This window comes from Coturnix japonica, chromosome 19 (genome assembly GCF_001577835.2).
Source record: "Coturnix japonica isolate 7356 chromosome 19, Coturnix japonica 2.1, whole genome shotgun sequence".
NCBI lineage: Eukaryota > Metazoa > Chordata > Aves > Galliformes > Phasianidae > Coturnix > Coturnix japonica.
This window is the reverse complement of record NC_029534.1, coordinates 8,192,473-8,213,722: the sequence shown is the minus strand read 5'-3', so window position 1 is coordinate 8,213,722 and position 21,250 is coordinate 8,192,473. Positions and strand designations below refer to the sequence as shown.

Below are 21,250 nucleotides of genomic sequence, written 5' to 3'. Positions count from 1 at the left end.
TCTTCTGAGCTCAAGCAAGTGAGCAAAGCTGACTGCTTTGCAAGGGGCACCCAAGGGAATCTGACAGCCCACGCTGGGTGCTGTAGCATGGGAGCCTGGAGCACCTACACCCAAACGTGCCACTGCTCTGACTCACAGGCTGGAGGCAGGTTACTCAATTAAAAAGCACTTTGGTTTCCTCATTCTATTTGCGGGGGGGAGAGGGAAGAAAAAGGCTGTCGTCTTTCCCCAAGTGTATTGTTTTCCTTCCAAGGACATTGTGGTGGGGGGAGGCTGAGCAGCAGAGCAGAGTGGCGGGGGCTGCCTTGCCTTGCCTTGCCTTTCACTCAGCAGGAACTGATTGCTGTTATCTGTATATGCACCTGGCAGGTCCCACCAGCCTGTCTGTGGTGTTTCCTAGGGGAGTGTGCAGTGACTTTTGGAGTGGATGCTCTTCCTGCTGTGCTGCACACGAGTGGCTGCTGGAGCACTGCTGGGCTGAGAGAGAAGCTTCCTGCTGCAGAGTGGTTCCCAGTAGAAAGGGAAAGCAGGATAACTCCCTGTAGGGGTGGTTGGGTTTTCTTCTCACTGCATGAAACTGGGTAGACAAGCGAGGAGTGTATGGCAGGATGATTTGAGCTTAAGTACCCTGAATTGGGTAAATGGTCACATCTAAGTGAGAGTATTTGGGTGGGAGGCTCAAACCCCTTAAACAGGAATGGAGAATTTACACTTGTTGTGATGTTTAGAGGAGGGAAAAAGTAGGAGAGTGGAGTTTGATTTCAGAGTTGATGCAGCACGACAGCCTGAGAAGAAGCGGTGCTACTGAGAGACCATCTATCCTGGAAATTCATTTCTACCCTCATCACAGTATTCAATTGTAGCTTTGTCCCAGGGCTATTTGTGGTTGTACGTGTAGGCGCAGGTGCTCTGTAACCACTAAGTGCTGCGCTGACTTCTGTCCCAAAACCATGGTAAGGGAATTATTCTTTGCCTGGAGCAAGGATAATATATGTGCAGAGAGACATGAGAGGCACTGTTACGAAACCAATGTATCTGAGACTGTCCTCATGATGGACTACCCGCACCGTGAGCTTGTTCCTCTGTTAATGTTCAAGTAAATAAGTCCCTAATGCTACTTGCTGTAAGAGAGCAAGGGGCTCTGAACTCATAGAAGTTGTTACCCTGAGTGGTGGGAATCTATACTTGCCTCTTTTTAACGTGGGGCTGTGAAGAGGTACAGAAATCAGTGTTGTGCCACTCACAACTGTGAGGCTGCCATGTGAGCTGTCTGTATGTACTGCCTGTTCTAGAGGGGGATCCTAGGATGGTTGTTTCTTGGTCCAGATATGCCCAGGAGCTCTGTGTTGTTCTGTCTGAATTTTGACTTTTCACCTTTTTTTTTCTGTCTCACACTGTAGTTCACAGCTCCCAATATGACCAGTGTCCTGGAGCAGCTCAACATTATTAATGGAATTCTCTTCATTCCGCTAAGGTAGAGTGTCCTAACTCACGGCTTTACAACTCAGGCGTTCTTTGTGTGTAGTCATCATTCCTGAGTCAGTATAAACCCAGTGCTCCCCTTTACTTTGGGAGTCATTCTGACCCAAGGTGCACTTTCCAGAAGTGAGTGACCTCTTGCTTCAAGGTGACACAATCTCTTGAAGTTATCTGCTATCATCACACCTCAAATCCAGACCTGCTCTGTGCTTCTTAAGGAAACTGGGCAGACTTCCTTGAAAACTGATGTGCCCATCAGTGGCCAAGACCACGGTGTGCAGCTCTGCCCGTGGGTTGCTCACAGAGCTGGTATCGCCCATCAGAGCTTTTCTCAGCCTGTTTCCCTGGCAGTGAAAGGGTTCTTCTGTTCAGCTCCATTTGAAGAGCAGGAGGTCTTTGCCCATAAGAAATGAAGTGAGTGGCACTGCCAACTGTAGCAAACAGCAGTGGCTGCCTTTGTCCCTGTGCTTCACTCCGTTCCTAAAGCTGGTCTAACATTAGTTCCTATTCCTGGTTTTCCCACTCAGCCAAAAAGACTTGGAGAACCTTAAAGCAGAGGTGCAGAGACGCCAGCAGCTCCAAGAAAATACAAAAAGTGGTGAACAGCTGGAACCAGAGGACAGAGCCGGGGAGGAGAAAGAAGCTGAGCCAAGCATGCCTTCTGCTGCCATCCCCTTAACGCAGAGCCCTGCTTAATGTGTACCTCGCTTAAAAAGTTCAACCACCCTTTTCTGAATCTGAACCAGGGTCTTGGACTCCCCTGGAGCAGCTCCTCTTTGTTTTTTTGTTTTTTGTTTTTTTTTGACAATGTTATTGCACTGGTACAATTAATACACAATGCAAAGAACTAATCTGAGAAATGTAATCTGTCTGACCGAGCTTGTATCTGCCACGCGAAGGGGGCAGGGGGCCAGGATGCAGCAGCATACGAGAGACCCATCCTTGTTGAGCACAGCCAGAGGCTGTTGTGCCTGTGTGTGTGTGTACGTGTGAGTGTGCACATATCATCAGTTATTTCTACTCTGTACATATGAATTCCAAATGAACTGTCTTGAGGTATATAACATTTCTCAGGTCATTTTTATGTTGACTAAGGACACTGCTTTGCTAAAACCAGTACAAAAAAGCCCCCAACCACTGCTCAGCATTCTTTTAAAATGTGGATTCCAAGCCAAGAGATTCATTTTCCCCCAGTCCTTGTCCCACTTTGTGCTAAGGAAAACGAAGCAGCCATATATGTATCGTTGAGATGACTAAAGCCTGTACTGTGAGTAAGCGGGGAAATGTACAGCATTTTCTACATCAGGATATATAGCCATTGGATTCCTTTAACCATTTTTCTACTTTTGGTTGGCAGTTTGGGCAGGTCAGGGGCGTTTTTTTTGTAACATTCATGTTCTAATTGTCAAGATACAGAGATAAATATATATATAAATATATATAAGTATATATATATATATGATACTCACAGTTCCACCTCTGCTCTGCTTGCAGCTGAGTGTCAGGATACTGTACCCAAAGAGTGAGGGCTCGATCTTCATGTTTAAAGCGCACAAACTTCCATTCCAGTGGAAACCCCAGTGCCTGGGAGACTGGTAATGGCAGCACCCGAGGTCTGAGTGAGGAGTTAACAGTGGCCCTATTAACAAGAGGGGAGGAGACGAAAAGTCAGAAATGGGGACTTGGTCTCATCTGAAATAACCATAACTCAGAGCTCATGGCTATTAACCCCACTGCCAAATGTAAGTGAATCCTGAGTGTCACACAACCTGAATTGCCATGCTGTGGGGTGGGGGAGCAGTCTCTCCCGGCACTGAAACCTGTGGCCAATATCTTCATAACTAACGTCTTTGCACACTGGGTTTGAGATTGTTCCCAGGGGAGCTTCCATTGCTGGCAATGGATGTTACTGAAATGACAGAGGCCTTTAAATGAGTATGTCTGTATTTCCCCCTCTCCTACCACATGCACATCCCATCATTATTCTCAATGCAGGCTGCCTGTTCACCTCTGCAGGCCATGGGCCGCCAACAGAGCAGAATGTCCTTTTTTCCCCAACAGATCGAGCTGTAGAGCAACTTGTGGTTGCTGATGCACCCTGCACTGTGCTGACAGAGGAGTCCAGGCTCTCATTCTGTCTGTCATAGCTAAGTACCCCATGCTAATTTGCGTAACTTCTTTTACTGACCTTCTGGAGAAACAAGTGCTGTCACTGTGCTCTGTACCTCGGGTTCCTGTACGGCATGACAGGTATTTGTGAGGGGGGCAAGGCGAGGTGGGCACAGCGCTGAGGCGTTAGGGGTGAAGCAGGAGGCGGCTCCTGCAAAAGAACTTGCTCCTATTGGAAAAATCTGAGTTTGTCGAAAGCAATCAATAAACGACTACAGTGCATCTTTCCTACAAGAATCTTCTTTCACTAGTGTCTTTCAGTCCATTAAAAGCTTTTGAAACTAATCTGAACATTATCAGTTTCTTTCAAATCCCGGTGCTGGATAACAGGCTGCCCTCTGGCAGCAGCAGCCGATTGCAGCACAGCCCTCTCCTGCAATGCATCTTTTTTCTCCTCCTGAACCCCTTTCATACCAAGCGGGAGATAAAGGGAGTGAGGGAATTCTTCCCATCCCTCTGCCCCACAGCGACATGACGGTGATGCTCCTCATGGTGCCCCCTGGGCTGGCACACCTGGGGCTCTGCAGGGCTCCCACCCCCCGTGCTGTCCCTGCATCCCTCAGCTTGCACAGACCGGAGCTGCAGGAGCTTTTGCTCTCCCCGCAGTAAGGTCAGCACATCCTTGTGCTTCCGTCAGTGACGAAATGTGCACTGTCCTTCGTTGCTGTCCATTTATAGACAGCACTGGAGGCAATTATGGCCACGACAGGAAAACCACACACCGGCTGCAGGGCACCAGTAGGGCCACACCGCACACCCCGCCTCACTCCCACAGCTGCCCTCACAGCGCCATTCTGAACAACACCAGCAAGGAAAGCTGCACAGGGCCGGCACTCCTGCACAGGCCCACACTGCTGCAGTGGGGCAGGGAGGAGCAGAACCCGGCTCTGCTCAGCATTAAAGCCAGCAGCGCTCCAGGCCATCTGCAAAAGCAGCTTCTGCCTGCATTCAGCAGCAGAGCCTTGGGACAGCTGCTGTGTGCCCACTGCCCACACCACCTCAGCTGAAGCTGGAGAGCAAAACACCGTGCAGCGACTGCTGCTGGAACAGCACCCGGTGGTTCAACAGTTCTGAGCATTGCATCCAAGGAAACAAGAACACATTAGTTTTATATGCATTTAATAGTTTACCAATTGGTACAATAAGATTTTTTTAATATGCAGAAAACATGAATAAATTTTGTTTTACACAGTCTGAGAGCAACAAATCTTACTGTAAAACACAGAGCAGTATTATATACATTCCTTTACTATTTTTTTGTTTTTTTGTTTTTTTTTTTAAATCGTGTCAATATCTTTAGTTAACTCCTACAATCTGGGAACTGCTTTCTCCAATTGCAACCTCTAACATCATCCTCTTGGAACAAAAAAATCAGCGTTTGCCTTCAGGTCAATGTCAGGATCAGCTCCTACAACTCCAAGGTGTTGCTAACTTATCTTCAGGGTGAGTACGGGGAAGCCTGAGTGCCAGGTGGGACAAAAAGCAGCTACTTACATGACACAGTGGAAAGATAGAAAGGCCAGTTGAGCCCAGGTGTGACTCGGACATCCACCCCAACTTTGCCCACTCCTAACATCTCCATCCCTACCATTTTATGCACATATTCTTTGCTAGAAGATTCTATTGACTTTTTTTTTTTAAATACACTGGACTTCATGTACAGTTGGACAGCAAATAACTCATCCTAAGTGCATTTTTCCTTCACTCAACTTAGTATTTTTTCTTTATATTCAAATCATTAAAAGGATTATCAAGCCACCACTGTCTACAGAAAAGAAAAAAAAAAGAAAAAAAAAAAACCGAACAAACAAAGTCTTTTTCTTTTAAATAGCTTTCATGCGAGCCAAAAGCTATTTAAGAGTGCTAGTGTCAGGCAGCTCACGTAAAGACAGGAGGAGCACAGAGGAGCAGCAGGGTGCTGATGGAAGGAGACGCAGTGAGACGGCAGCCCCAGCTCCCCCAGCACAGCTCACTGCAGCTCCAGCTTCCTCTTTACTGGGTGCCCGGGCACACCATTGGTCACACCACACACAAAAGCAGGACGGTTTTCTTAAGTCTTCTAAAGTGCAAGATGCGATAAAACATCACCTCCAGATCACGTCTGAACCACAATAAATGTTGCACTTTCAATAATACATCTAAGACTTCCTGGGCACATTACATGAGTGGCACTGGAATGTCTGTCTGTTAAGCCAAGCAGCAGTCAGTCTGTATGGTCTGTATGGAGCACGGTTTAGACATGGGTATTTTTTAAGCAATGCTGATTTTAGTACAGAAAGTGACAAAGCAGCAGGGAACCTCTTAAACCCCAACAGTTTGCAATCCAAACCAGTAGCCTCGGCATATCACAGGAAAGGCACAGCATCAGGCAGCTGACAGGACGTTGCCAACAGTAAAAAAGTTCAACACAATGTAACACCAAGGAGCAACACTGCAGAAGAGCCTCACAACCCCCCCACCACCTCCTGCCTTGTGGGTTCAGCTTTTGTTTTTTGTCTAAACAGGGCTTTCACTTTTGATCCCTTCAGGACCATCCCTGAGATTATTCACTGCTCATTAAAGGAGAAAGCTGCAAATTGCATTGCAGAACTACTTGGCAGGGTGCTTCACACCATCAATTTAAATGCTGCTTATGTTCGTTAGTTGTTTCCTCCTGCAAACAGCCCCATGCTACAGTGAAAAACGCAGCAGACAATTTCCACTAAATAGGTACCTTTAGTTTCTCAGTCATGTCTATGAGTTATGTACACAAGTGTGGTTTTCATAGTTTCTGGGCTCTATCGGGAGCTGAACTGACTGACTACTTTACCATTGCAGTGCACTGAGGAATTTTAAGGTGTGCTACTGTGTATCTGGAGTTCCTGAATAGCACAGAGCAGCAAAATTTTCCAGTCCAAGCAGCTAATGAAAATAAAAATGCTTTATTTCCGCATGCCTAAGTGCAGAAACACACACTGGAAATGACATAAGCCACTGGATTCGAGAGGATTGCCTGAATCATACACCGGCTCCAAACTCCACACATCACAGCCCCGTTTCCCCACCACTTCCAGGGGCAGCTCCACCTGCACACAACGGGTCCTCCTGGGGGCAGCTGTAGGAAATGAGCACCGCATCCTGCACACCTCTCAGCCAACACTGCTGGCCAAGGACCGCTATCTTTAAAAGGGACAGTTTTAAAAGCCATGTATTAAACAAAATGAGTAAAAAAGCACGACTTCACCTGTTAAAACATCAGATCGGTATCTCATCATAGCAGAAATTTTAAAGGGGACTCTCTAGAAGATATGGTTAGTTCAATAAGTACTGGAATTTGTCACAAAATGCTGATTAAAATATAAATTAAATTTCCATTCACTTCAGACCAAAATACGTAACTTCAGGGATATGCAAATTAAAAACTGAATCTACCAGACGATGCCAACACCAATAACCAAGCTGGGCTGCTTTTATGGATAGGATTGGGTTTGTAGTTGTTATCATTCCCCCCAGCTGGGCTCTATTTGCTGATGGCATTTTGTTTTTCTTTTAGAAGCCTGTATCAATTTGTATCTGCCAATATAACCTGAAGCTCAAGATATTTACTGCTTTCTTTAAAGCATTTAAACACTATACCCAGAGATATTTCTTTGTACGCAAACCACAGTAAGTTTTTATTGAAGCCACACTGTCTTGTCAAGGCGAATTTAACCTCATATTCAAAAGGGTTCCCAAGGAGGCATTAAAGAAACCAAGACAACTTTGTATATCCCAACCTCCTGCACGTGAATGTAAGGGAAGTGTACTTTGATACTGTTGTGTAATAGGAATTGCACATCTCTAACAAACATTGAAAGCAAACAGCAAGTTGTACCATGGCAGTCATTTGGGAGATTAAGCTCTATTGGAAATCAGATCACTAAATTCTAGTGGGATGGAAAACTCCTCCTGGAAGTTCGTCTAGCATTAAAAAAAGAAGAAAAAAAAACGAAAAAAAAAACCAAAACCTGAAAAATAAACCCCACATTTAAACTTAGTTTAACAGCACAGTTTAACCACTGAATGACCAAATAAAAAATAAATACATTTATCACATCAGCTGCTACTAGGATTTGTTGTCTTATTTCAGGTTTACAGTTAGTTATATAAATATACCAACCCTTGCGTGATAGGAGGCCAAAACAAAGTGTATTCTGTTGATTTGGCAAATGTTTCATGACAAATATTCCAAAGTTTAATTAATTTCCATTAATTACATATAAGGTTCCGAAGATTCTGACTTGCAGCCTTATTATCTAGTACTCTTAGAGAAGATTTATTAAGCACACTTAAGTGATGTTACATAGATACACATTTCTGAAAGAGCCCTACAAAACCTTTCCCAAATGAGGTCACCAATTCAGGCACCAACAGACAGCAGAAAGAAAAACAGGTATAATTATCTGACACAGAACGACACTGTCAACTATTCAGTTAAGTGCCCTATTTCAATCATCCAACTTCTGCCTTCTTAGGTCTGATGTGACCAATGCCAGCCCAAGTTCTTAAACCTATGGTACTTCTAGACAACGTATGTAAATTTACAGTATACAATTTGGATTCACCATGCATGAATACTTTGTGTGTAACATTTAATAAGCTCAATCTACATCCAGAATAATTTACATGAAAGGACAATATTTATTTAAACAGAGCTCAATGGGTAACCATGGTATCTGAGTGCATCCAGAGGAGAAAGGGGTCAAATGTGAAATCAATCAACGGCACTCCCACACTTTTACTGTTTGATCTACACTTCCAGTAACCACATATGGTGCCGTCTTGTGGAAATCTGCGAGGAAAGAAAAGGGTATATTAAGAATGAGTGGAACAGTTTTACTCTCTCTCAGTGAATGACATCACTTCTTCCCCAAAAACAATACCTGCTCAAAGATTAAATTCCAAAGCTCTGCAGGTTTGTAGTTCTGAAGGCAAATTCACTGAACTAAAGTATGAAAATCTATTCTCAGTTCAGTTATAAAAGGTTTTGTAGAAAGGGGGGGGAGGGGGAAGCTAACAGATATCACAATCTGGTAATGCCAACCTACAGTGCCCAGGAATTCAAGTTAAATGCTTTTTCCTGGCTTTTACTTTCTCCTCCTTTTGGCTATAGAGTGTTTGTAGCACAACACTTCCCCAAATCCCTGCACACTCAATAGTGAAAGCTTCCACAACACCCTGGCAGTTAACACCTTCATCTCATACACAACACTATCAAGAAAAGTGGAAAAATCCAGGACACCTGAAATTCTTATCTAACCTTATGCAATTAAAATACAGCACAAAACATGGAGATCCTGGAATGCGAGTGCCCAGCTTGGTCCTCAGCTGGTGAAGACGCAGAAGAACTTGTTTCTCTAGTTCTGTACTTCGAATCTAGTACTGGGGAACAATACATACCCAAAGAGGTAACAAAGTGTTCGTGCGCATTGAGAGTTTTCATGCATCGCTTGTTCTTGAAGTCCCAGACACGTAGAGTCTTGTCATCAGCACAGCTCAAAATAAACTTTCCCCCAGAATGGAACAGAACGCCACGTACCCAGTTATCATGGCCCACCTTATGCACAAGGAGACATCAGTGAGCAGATGCACATTTTAAGGTCAAAGAGACTACAACTTATGCTATGGCAAGCTGAGTAAATCCATGCCCTTTGCTTGTAGTGACAGCATTTAGCATTCTAAAACTACCGGAATTCAAAGTTTATCTTTAGTTTCTATTATTACATCTTTATCAGCACCACCAACAATGTGAGTTCCTGTCCTTGAAGGCAAGCAAACAGGAGTTCCCACATGATCTGGACCGAGTCTGCTCCTCACCCCCCTGCAATAACAGCCAGCTCAGTTTGAGCACAGGGTGGAAAACAGCAGCCTGCAGGACCACCACACTGAAAGAACAACATTATACTGAAGACAAAATTCAGCTGATTACCAGCAATTCCATGGGAAAGCCAAGTTCCTTTCCTAGAAGTAAAACTCCTGCATTTATACTATGTATTTTGAGATTTACTATTTCTTAGAAACAAAAGCTGAACTACAGAAGCCATTAAAACTGTATTTTCAGTGTGTCTCATTTTGCCATCTCCAGCTCCTCTTCAAAACAAACACGTAAGACAGTTCACCATTAAAGCTGGTGTTACACATGCAGCTATCACCAAAGAAAAATACCAACTTACAAGTGTCATAAGGCACATGCCAGTGCTGATGTCCCACATCTTAATGGTCTTGTCTCTGGATCCAGACAGCAGAAAAGGCCCAGGCTTACCACTCTTCTTAGTCTACAGAAAATTAGGTTTTCAGTTACGGCACATTCAGGGGCAGGAGGGGGCGAAACCAGATCCTAAGTGCTGCTACCTCTTAGAAAGATTAGACTGTATGATAACTAACAGCATATAAACACACAATACCAAAGCTGGGATTCACAGGCATTTTGCTACTAGTAGTATGGGGGGAAAAAAGAGGAATTAAAACTATTTAAACAGATTGTTTGTGTTCTGCTGATATAACAAGACAAATAAAATACTCTGAATTCAAAACTTTCCAACTGCAAGATATCTGCTTCAAATATTCCAGTAGATACAGTTCAAGTGGAGTTACACATCTCAGGACAAAAGCATATGAAGTTCAGACATACCTTTGTGTTGTTGCCCTTTATGTAAAGTAATGAAGCAAGTTTAACAGTTTTGATAAGGCCCTACTATGAAGTTATTTCCATTTGTAACCATGCAAAGTAGGAACCAAAGACTCAGTTCCCAGAACCTGAAATCTTTCAATGTGAAGTTAACTTGCTTCTTGCCCAAAGCTTAGTACTATACTGTGATGCATACAGCCATCAGACCAGCAGAGGGCAGGAGATGCACCACTTCAGGTAATTATCACTGCATGAGGAAGTAAACATTTGGAATTTAATTTCATTATTTTTAATAAAAAGATTGTGAGGATCTTTTAAGGATGCAGGTAACATTTGACTGAAATCATCTGTTAAGTCCATGAGTAGACAAGTTCTTGACTTTTTGTTATGTCTTTTTTAAGCTTGAAATTACTTCTACAGTGTCATCCTTAAAAGGAAATAAATCTGTGTAAACCTCTGGTAAGCCTTTCTTCAAGATTTAGTAACCAAGCCGAAGAATGTTCATCCATGACCATACAAATGGAGACTTTTGAGAACGCTTCCTCATGTGATTAACTTTGTACGCTAGGAAACTGAGGTCAAAGGTTAATCTAATTTCAACAGCATTTTGAATTACACCCAAGGAAGATTCATTTCTGCATTTTTAACTTGCTATTCTTCTCCCCACACCTTTCACTGCCAGGTATCCTCACAATGTTCACATTACATTAGCTGAGCTGCCTTTCACATTGTTTCATGGAAGTCTGCCAGCGTGGTCCAACTCTCAGCCTTCTCTGAAACAGAGCCTCTCTCTAAATGTCCCTTTCATCAGTGCATAGGTAGGGCCCTACTGTTAAAAGAAGAGCACAGTGACTACAAAGCCAAGATGGGGGATTAACGGTGCAACAAGTATAAGCAGTGAAAATGAAAAAACAACCACCAACTTCCAAAACACCTGCTATGCCTGCCGAGTGCTTTGAGAACAAAACTCAAAAGTTAAATATTAGCACTGGAAACATTACCTCTGATCCTGTAGCTTCTGATATGGTGGAGTATGAGCTCTCAGGAGCCCAGGAAATGCATTCTACCACATGCTCATGTTCTCGGAGCTCAGCTTTGCATTCCTTTGTTGCTACCACCCAAACACGCACTGTCTGGTCATTAGAACAACTGGCAATTAAGGTGCCATCCTGGTTAGGCCGCACCATGCGCACCCATTCTCTGTGACCCGTGAAAGTCTTCACACAGTAACTATTCAAAACAGAGAAATACAGAATGATATATAAGCACTGCAATAAAGCCACTATGCTTGCATTTGATATGTAAGGACACTTGACCTCCTCTCGAGTTAAACTTTAGCAGGAATATCAGTCCTGACTGATGTGCAAGGCCCTAAAGCAGTTCATGGGGAGGAAGCTTGCATGAAAAAAGGACAAGCAGTTAAGAGCCAGCAAATACTTTTAAAGGGAGAAAAACAGGAGGCTGCTGACACTCTAACTTCCATTACATAGGTATTTTAAAAACATATAGAGATTTACAAATCATTCAGATAGCCTTTACAGTCAACATGGAGTAAATGCATGGGTCGGAGAGACTACTGAATAACAAAGCAGACCACAATGCAAAAAAAAAATCTTCCTGTTTCAAGAAAGATAGCAGATTTCTCCTCCTACTTGTCACAATCCCTCTGAATTTGCTATTAGTCATTAAATTCCTACCTGGTCTTGAGTTACAGCATTATACCTCCACAGCTCCCAGAAAGATAAAACCAGATACATTTAATGAGTGGTGCACACCCTGCACTTAATAACTTGATGCAGAACCCATCCACTTATGACTGTGTTAAGGTGCACATGCTGTATCTCCTATTACAAGTGTTTTTCTGTGGGTTTTCTTTACGTAATGATGTTCACCCAAAACTTCACTCACCCTGTTTGGACTTCCCACATTTTGATAGTTTTATCCCTCGAGGCAGAAACTATATGATCTCCATTGGGCATGATGGCTACCGAAGAAACATTATGATCATGACCTAAAAGGAAAAGCAAACTTTTATTAAGTGGTACTACGATATTGTTTTTACAGAGCATACAGGATCTGCTATTCATTCATCTTGATCAAGTTGCTACAGCAGAAGCCTTTAGCATGCTTTATGGAATAACCACTGAACACAAGCCTGAAGTTTTACAGAAGTCACTTATATTTTTAGAAACCATGAAGTCCAGCTCTTGAGCAACTTTTAGGATTTCAAAAATGTCTTTCAGGTTATTTAAAAACAGACAATCAGCACTAAAAACAACATTTGCTTGGTAACAGTTGCTAAACCCCACAGCTTATGTGTCTGCATTTGAAATCACCAGGTAAGCCTGATTACAGTGTTATGATGCACCACACAGATAATGTTTCAAAGGAAATGAGGTCTTTTTCTTTGGCATATTTATTTTCATAAAAATTCTCAAACATTATTACTGCTTATCACTTCTACAAGACGATATTGAAGTGAGATAAGCAGTATAAAATGTTCTTATATCAAGTTTACAAAACAACAAATTGCTGTCAATAACTGGAATCCATGTGGTGGTTATCTTACTTCCCCATTTTTCCCCCCTATGGCTTTTGAGTCTAATGCAATGGGTACACTCATTTGAAATCTGACAAGTCCGAAACAAAAGACTGTACAGTATACCGAGAACACTTTCCATCCTGTTTACTTCCTGAGTCAGCGCATTCTGCAAACAGAGGGGTGCAGATGAAGACAGCTTTCTAGTGATTTGACAGTATAGTTTTGTTATCATTTTCAGTGCACATCTCCTCTGTATTTGCCATTTCATTTCAGTATCATTATGGGGTGTTTCCCCACAGCATCGCATATAGGTCTGAGATGCTATTTCATTCCACAGACACTGAATATATACTCCATTTTACAGAACAGTTGAAGCATTAAAATAACCCTCTTTGCTTTGAGTAAAACTCTAGTTTATTTCCCCTTGCCACATCTACAGTTTTCCTCATTCATAAAAACCAAACCACCACAAAACAAAACCATACCTCTACTTCACAGACTGTTAAATCCATTTCCTTAAAACCTTACCATGCATAGTTCTGATGCACTCAAAGCCCTGGAAATCCCATAGCTTAATGGTCATATCAGCAGAACAGGAGGCCAACAGTTTGCCAGTGTGGTCAAAGGAAATATCTTGCACAGAGTCTGTATGCCCCTTAAGGGTTCGTTCGAAGTCTCCTGTCTCATAATCCCACACCTGACGAGCAAATAAAATCCGTTATCAGTAATATATTATTACTCACTGTATTCTCCAGCTTTACATTTGCACTCTACAAACTAGTCTGGCACCTTATTCAATAACTGAACATGCAAGAAACAAAGAAAGACCTAGAAAAGCCTAATAACATTGAAAAAAGCACTGTTTTAATGTGATCATTACTCATATATCCTATACATCTTTTTGTACTCTTTCCTCAACTCTGGTACACAGCCTGTTTTCAGCTAGTGGGGGAAGCACCTTCAAAAACTCCCCCTGCTCCTATTTCGTGGTTTCAGAAACTATTCACTGGTTCAGAGTCAAACAGCAAACACTTCGTCTACTGCAGAGCAATAACCAGAAAATACTGGGTTAGGGATGAGAACCCAAACCACAACTAAAATAACCACATTCACTGTCAGAACAATTTACATTTCTAAGCACATTACTTTCAATACCTTTCAACCTTTGTCAGGACTGCATTTTCCCAAATAAGTTTTCAAAGCAACACAGATGGCAATTTCTCTTAAACAGTGACATTCAGAGAGCAACAAAATGCACAATTATATCTTTGCTTGGTGCTAAAATGAGAAACTACTTGCCTACTACAACAAATCTGTTCTTGTCACTGTATACTGCAATAAAGGTGTGTGAAGATTGTTTAGAATTACTGAAAGTCTCTCCTGAAAGTCATAGCAACCTCACGGGACCTGCACATGTCACTTAAAATAAATGGGAAGAACCATTTTTCAGTTAAGAATACAGCTGCATAACCACTCTACTCTAAGACTTAGATGACTTGAGGCCACTGTCTTCTTCCCTCTCATCTCTGTATGCTCCCTATGCCCTCTTACAGAGCAGTCAAAACGTATTCCCCCATTTATTGTTCCAGTCTCCGATCCACAGTAGCTTAAGTATTTCTTCACAAGTCACGGTAAAACATAATTGCAGATACTAACTGGATCAGTATAAAACCAAAATTCATATATTATACCAGAAATCACATTTGAAATAACTGTCCCTAATGAAGCTAAAGCAGAATCTGGAGCAATCTTTCATCACTACAACACACATCCACCATGAAATTCTAATGCTACATTCTTAGCAGCTTCCTTTAATTTTTTCCAGCAAGCACATACCTTTATTGTGGCATCCTCTGAAGCAGAAACCATTACACTGAAAACCGGATGGAAAATTACTCGAGTGACAGGACTCCTATGTCCACTCAAAGCATACTTCTCCGGAGGACGAGGAATCCACTCCTTAGGGTCTCGTTTCTGACCAAGAGGCCCACCTGATGTAAATTCTTCCTTAGCTTCATTCAGCTTCGATTCTAATTCCATTACCTAAGTTTATGGGTTTTAAAGAGACCAGTTATGTATAGCCTTACACCAAGACCTAAATCATCTATAGTCATTAGTACCACCAACAGGCTTCCAAATTCACAATGAAGCACAGACAGCAGAGATCCAAACCAGCTAACATCAAACTATAGAGCTAATATTTCGAAATAAATTAAAATTTAAAATAAAAAAAAAAATCAGACCTAAATCAAAGCACTTAATCTCCTCCAGCTTCCCAAACACTTCTGGCAAGAAAATAAAGTTCCACCAAAACATATCACCTAAATACTGTGCAAAGATGTACAAGCAACTGACTCAAAAGAGATAAGGTTTTTGTGTATGTTTCTTGCTTATCTGGCACTTCTGATGAACTATTGAGGGAGTTTTTGTTAATGAAAACATATCCTACTACTGCAATTTGTTCTTTTGTATCCCTGAGATGGTGTGCATGTTAACCAACAGCAGAGAAACTGAACACGTGATACAATCTTATGTAGACTGACCTCTATAGTAGATAGGCCATTATTGTTGGTACACTTTGATTTTTAAAGCTTTTAATACCCTCCAGACCCACTGAAGCATTACTAAAAAGAGTTTTGTACCATCCATTTGCAGAAGAATCACATGCTGTTGTGCACTGGAGTTAATGGCTTCTTCCCTTTAATGTAATGGCTAAAGACATCAGCAGCATGGGGTACTTCTGAGTTAAGCCTTCTGGAGACAGTTATTCAGTCTTTCCATTCACAAACTGCCTTAGGGCACATCTTTCCTTTTCTGCCTCATACAACCCATAAACTGAAGTAAATAAAGGTTCTTAAAAAACACTAGCACTAAGATGGACAAAGACTTTTTTTTTTTTTTTAACAACACGGACATGCCCATTCTCCCTACTCAAATCAACCAAATTAATCTTTGAGGTATTTTCTAAACCCTGCATTTGTCTGAGAAATAAAAAAAATGTAATATTCTGTTCACTGATGAATGTTCACTCTTGGTTATAACTTCTGATACAAGTAAATCTATCAGATCTCTACTTACCTTCTTTTGCAATCTTATAACTGATGTCCATTTTTTCTCCAGAAGCCCGGCATACTTCTTATCTAACTCTTCATTCTGGGTAGGAGCGTTTAAAGAAATCAGTAAGTTCTATGTCCAAAATGTCTCTACAAGTCTCTCCAAAAGCAACATGAACAGCTCATTTTACACAAAAATCAAACGCAAGACTACAACCAGTCTTACTAATAAAAGGGAACAACCATACTTAAATTTTAATAACTACTGTTTACACACAGGGAAAAAAAGAAACTTTTAAATAAATAAATATTAAAGATAATCAGTAATACAGGTTAACAATGAAAGATTCTGCAAAGACAATCCCAAAAACTAGGACCAGACATCAATATCTGAAAGCTTTTTACTCTTATGTGCTTCACGTATCTGAGGAAATTGTGTTCCATTTTGTTCTTTTTCCTCCTCCTGCACATACTGACAGCAAGGACTGAGGCATACAGGACTGGACATCAGTTTCTCCAAGAGCCTTGTTTTCCATATCCACCAACCAGAGCATCAGGAACTAGTGAACAACCTACATAGCTCAGACTGAGCTCACACAGTACTGTTAGCACAGCACCCTTCCTTCTCAGGGAAAGGCACCTTGTTTGAGAGCAGCAGCCAACATCCAGAGGACAATTTAGCCCAAACTAATTTAGAACTATTTCTGAAAATGTGGTAATAGTTAACTTCAAATAACTACCATAACACTGCACAGGAAAAGAAGATTTAATTAGGTTGATAGATACAAGCAAATAAGTGAACGGTACTAGGAATTTCAACGTTAAATATCCCAATTTGTAATCTCTACTTATTTATTGCATACTTAGAAGCAGACTTTGCTGCTATAAGATATTATACTTCAACAAAGGATTTGGGGGAAAGGACACCACAATAATTCTAACAAAGAGAAGGATCTAGTAAGGATCATCTTTGAGTTTACTACTCAAGGCAGCTATCTCCAGAGAAGCAAGCTGCAGTGAAATGCAAGCCTCTAGTAAACGACAAGTTTAAAATTTAAGCTGTAAGAAATGACTGGTCCATGTCACCAGAATCCCTCCAGCCTGACAGAGAACTGCTTACCAGAGCTGATCAGCTTCTGTTAACTGTTTAACCTTGCCCTCCTACTACATCATTAACCAACTAGTATGCATGCAACAGTCACAGGTAATGGTTTAACTACTTACCCAACTGCAGTCACAATACAGACAAGGTCTTTTCCAAATTCAACAAAACCTTTCACTCAAAGCCAGGTTACCTGGAACTGCTCAGGACACATCCACATACTTATTGAGTATTTCTAGGGACTGACTCTACAACATCTGAGCCTGTTTCACTGCTCAGTCAAAAGGTTTTGTTTTTTAAAGTTCCACACTAAAAATCAGATGGAATTTCTGTGTTTCAGTTTCAGCCCATTGGCTCTTGTTCTGTCACTGAGCAGAGCCTAGTTCTGTTTTATTTACACCATCTCACCAGGTATTTACAAACAACATAAGATCTCCCTTGAGCTTCCTCTTCTCTAGGCTAAACAGCCTCAACTCTTGCAGCCAGTACGGAAGATACTCTGTTCCTTTACTGATCTTCCTTGTCCTTTACTGGACTCACTTCAGTAACTCCATGTCTTTTTTTTATTTTTTAAATACAGACTTTATCATCTTCCTTATACCTTCACATTGCCTTTCATTAACTTTGCTTTCCAGCACCTTTCATCTTGAAGGATCTAGGCCCTCTCAGGGTCACCATGCAAAGGAGTGTTAGCCAGACAGAAAGTAAGATTAAGTCTATGCCTCAGTCATGAGAAGATAAAGAGTTTTACTCAAAACACTTTAAGTCATCTGCTAATTGTGTTCTAATTGTATGGTAAGACAATAAACTATGCATGTGTACCACCTCCAGTTCTATCCGCATGAGCCAATAGGTAGATAACAGGCATACATATTCACAACAGATGCAAATACCATAAAGTGATAAACTCTTTACTTAAAATACACACAACGAATTTTGTTTGAACTCACCACATCTAATTCAGCTTCCTTTTTAAAAACTGAATATGCCTCTTCATAGCCATTAGAGCGAAGGTAATCTGCTATTGCTCGATTTCTAAAAAACACAAAACCAAAAACAGTATCTTTAGCCTGTTAGTTCTGAATAAGAGTACACGGATTGATTCAGGGCTTTTTGTAATTCTGTTGTTTGAATTGTACCACCTCAGATCAATACCCAGGGTGACCAGGTTTCTTACAAGCCCAGGCAAACTCTAAGAATACACTTGGTAAACATATTGTTTCAAGACACAAATAGCAACACTCACTTCTTAGAATACATACTCCTTAGTTTAGATTTGAGAAAGTAAAAGGTTACTTTTTTTACTACCAAACATTGGAGTAGCATGAATATACCTATCAATCTGTATGACACAACCTACAGGAGACATAAGAAGTGATAACTACATGTACGTACTAGTCTGGGGCTTTGTCTCTGAAAGAAGACTGCATTGAGAACAGTCTGCTGTACTTAAGAGCATTCACTGAATTCCACGCTTCAGTAAAACTTGAACACACTGTTTAAAAGAACGAGCCCTAGCTTTGTTTTACAGAACAATATAGTAATTTTAATTAGATTACAGGAAACAATACTCCATATGACCAAAACATACAGTGCTTCCAATCTTACATTTTTGTTCAAAATACTCTTCACTGCGACCAAAAATTATTACTGAACTGATCTGTCTTGGATCTCTCCTTCAAGATAACATGAGTAGGTCTAAACCAAATGCATAACATGAAAGAAAGCTTCAATACTACGCTAAGATTTCAACAAGCAGTCATCATCTGCCAGTTTTTGTTTGTTTTTACAACAAGACTGAAGGAAAGTCTGCCGGCATTGAACAGTCGGCCTCAAGGTCCCGTCCACCCTCAGTTGTTCTGTACACAGGTATACATGTGAACACAGAGTGCACTGCAGTATTTACCAACACACAAACCTCTTAAATACAAAAACAGAATTACATCTATGTAGGGCATTCAATAAAAAAATAAATCTCTTTGGTAGCTGAAGTAAAAAGAAATAATGGCAGTGATTCTGCAGGAATAAACAGGCTACTTTTAATTCCAAATCAAGATTATTTCATTTCATATAACTATGCCATCTGCTTCTGAATTATAGAAAGCAATATCATGCTATGGTGGAAGAGACAGGCCAAGTCCTCAGTGCCTGAAATGCAACCATTCCTTCCCAGTTCCCCAGCAGCCCCACTACAGCTCAGCCCCTCACGTAATGACTTGTCAGCACACTTTATTAACAGTGTGGGACATGTTCCCAGAGGCACTGCTCTGCTCCTGGTTCTCAGCACTACATCCCCCATAACACAACACACACAGAGGAGGGACCTTCCACAGCAGGCAAACCATGGTGCAGGCTCTGTCAGACATCTCAAAATAGGCATTTTACATCTATGTTGAAGCACATAGTAAAGAACATCTGGAAAAGTAGAACACTGTAAAATATTTGGTACATATCATAGTCAGTGCTGCATTGCAATTGATTTTTCTTCTGAGGAAAATTGCTTTTCACTAGAAAATTCTTTCTGGAGCTTTAATCACATTCTTCTTTCTTATCTCCTGCACATATTCAATCTCCACTCATACACTCAACCCTGCGACTTCAAGTAAAAGTTTCCCATTTCTTCCCAGGCACAAAATACATGAAAACACAGTATTACCGCCTTCTACAGGGGCAATAAGATTCTCTATCATTCTCCATTTCTATTTACAAAGCTCACGACAATCTCCCCGTTTACATCTGTACTCTTTGAAGTACAGATAATTCATAAACAATTGTCATCATGAATGTGTTTAAATCCCAGAGCTTACTCAAATAAAAAAGATAACCTTAACTAGCTTAAGTAGCTGTATTCAGACAGAACAAGAGACACAAAAGCTGAATGATACAGGTCCGTATGTTTATGAATGAAATCAAACCACAATCTTTAAGTAAATACAGTTGAAAATGAAAATTATTAGTTCAAGCTTTATAAAAATGAGAGAAACTTAGAAATAACCATTCCTTACAGTTCATCTCGTTGCCTTTGTGAGAGCACCATTGTGGCTGTGATGTCAGGTTAATGTGTGTCAGGTTAATGTCTTCCCAAGATCTGAAGCCTTAGGATCCACTATTCAGTTTGCCACAGTGGCTCAAAGCACAATTGTTTCTCCAGATGGGAAATCCAACAGAAAAATCCGGAGACATTCAACACTGAAGATTCAATCCATCTAGAAGGAAGAGAAAGAGGTATTGTTTATTTATTTTAAATAAGCATTCAGTCACTCTGAGCTGATGAGCAGATTTATGTACCCAGATTACACCACCGCTCCGGACAGAAAAGAACAATTGTATTTGTAATCACTATTTTATTTTGGTTGCCTGGATTCTGTCCTCACAGCCCATTTCCAGTCTGGAGACACTTGTACACATTCTCTATTCCCCCTCTTCCCAAACCTGCTGCTTCAAGAAACAGGGAGCTGAAGGAGTTACCTTCACTGACAGCCCAGTCCCAGGCTACCTGTTGTTCTCACTAGTCCTATCAAAGAGCTACCCCCCTAAATCCTCTATCCTTGTACAAGATTTTTAGTATCTGAAGATCTATAGCTTCACCAAACTGAGCTCAGCAAGGTTTATTTCAGTTAAGTTTCAACACGCTCTCATATCTTCAAGCTTAGCGGTAGAGTTTAAGCAAAAACAAGCATGCTCCCACAGGGGACTAAGGGAAGCACCACTGCACACTTTGCTCATAACCAGCAAAGTCAGCTCTCTGCCTGCTGCTGCAGCCCAGCTGTAGCATTATGTTGGCAGTTCTCAGGGATTCACCCAAACAGTGCCCTTGAAGAATACGGCTATAATTCAGCACAACAACTTTCCAGGGAGATTATTACACATATTAAACAAATTACTTCTTCTATCCTACCAGCACAACCTGAAAGAGTCACAAATAACACCATTCTGAAGAGACAACACCAGCCGCCTTCTTAGTGATGTGCTGACAGTTGAACTCTATATGTTAAATCTAACCTGTATTTGGGGTACATGATATTTGTAAATGGATCTTCAGTGTTAACAGAGCAATGCTATTTCCACAACACCAAGTTCAGAACGAAACAGAAATTAGAGCCTGTCTTTAATTACCTATTTCTCCCCCACACTATATACTACCTTATTCAGTAATAAGCCTAATCTCAACATGAGCTATTACTAGGGACGTTAATTATTCTCAGTGTGCAAATGGCCTCTGCTGGACAGCTGTACCTTAGTTCAGGAGACAGCAATAA

At 41.3% G+C, this 21,250-nt stretch overlaps 2 protein-coding genes across 4 annotated transcripts in view; one reads left to right on the top strand and one right to left on the bottom strand.

Annotated features, from left to right (window-relative positions):
• CLUH (clustered mitochondria homolog) overlaps positions 1-3,885 on the top strand; it is a 32,496-nt gene extending 28,611 nt beyond the window's left edge. For both annotated transcript variants that reach the window (XM_015881152.2, XM_015881151.1), the window contains exons 25-26: positions 1,401-1,474; positions 2,007-3,885. In XM_015881152.2, coding sequence (XP_015736638.1) covers positions 1,401-1,474; positions 2,007-2,175 — 243 coding nt within the window. In that variant the 3' untranslated portion in view covers positions 2,176-3,885. The remainder of the gene's footprint in view (positions 1-1,400; positions 1,475-2,006) is intronic.
• An 865-nt stretch (positions 3,886-4,750) lies between these two features.
• Positions 4,751-21,250, bottom strand: part of PAFAH1B1 (platelet activating factor acetylhydrolase 1b regulatory subunit 1) — a 30,226-nt gene continuing 13,726 nt past the window's right edge. For both annotated transcript variants that reach the window (XM_015881153.2, XM_015881154.2), the window contains exons 2-11: positions 19,997-20,197; positions 17,942-18,026; positions 15,915-15,989; positions 14,673-14,879; positions 13,365-13,533; positions 12,203-12,305; positions 11,296-11,524; positions 9,840-9,941; positions 9,067-9,223; positions 4,751-8,458 (exon numbers count right to left, since the gene is read on the bottom strand). In XM_015881153.2, coding sequence (XP_015736639.1) covers positions 8,385-8,458; positions 9,067-9,223; positions 9,840-9,941; positions 11,296-11,524; positions 12,203-12,305; positions 13,365-13,533; positions 14,673-14,879; positions 15,915-15,989; positions 17,942-18,026; positions 19,997-20,028 — 1,233 coding nt within the window. In that variant the 5' untranslated portion in view covers positions 20,029-20,197 and the 3' untranslated portion in view covers positions 4,751-8,384. The remainder of the gene's footprint in view (positions 8,459-9,066; positions 9,224-9,839; positions 9,942-11,295; positions 11,525-12,202; positions 12,306-13,364; positions 13,534-14,672; positions 14,880-15,914; positions 15,990-17,941; positions 18,027-19,996; positions 20,198-21,250) is intronic.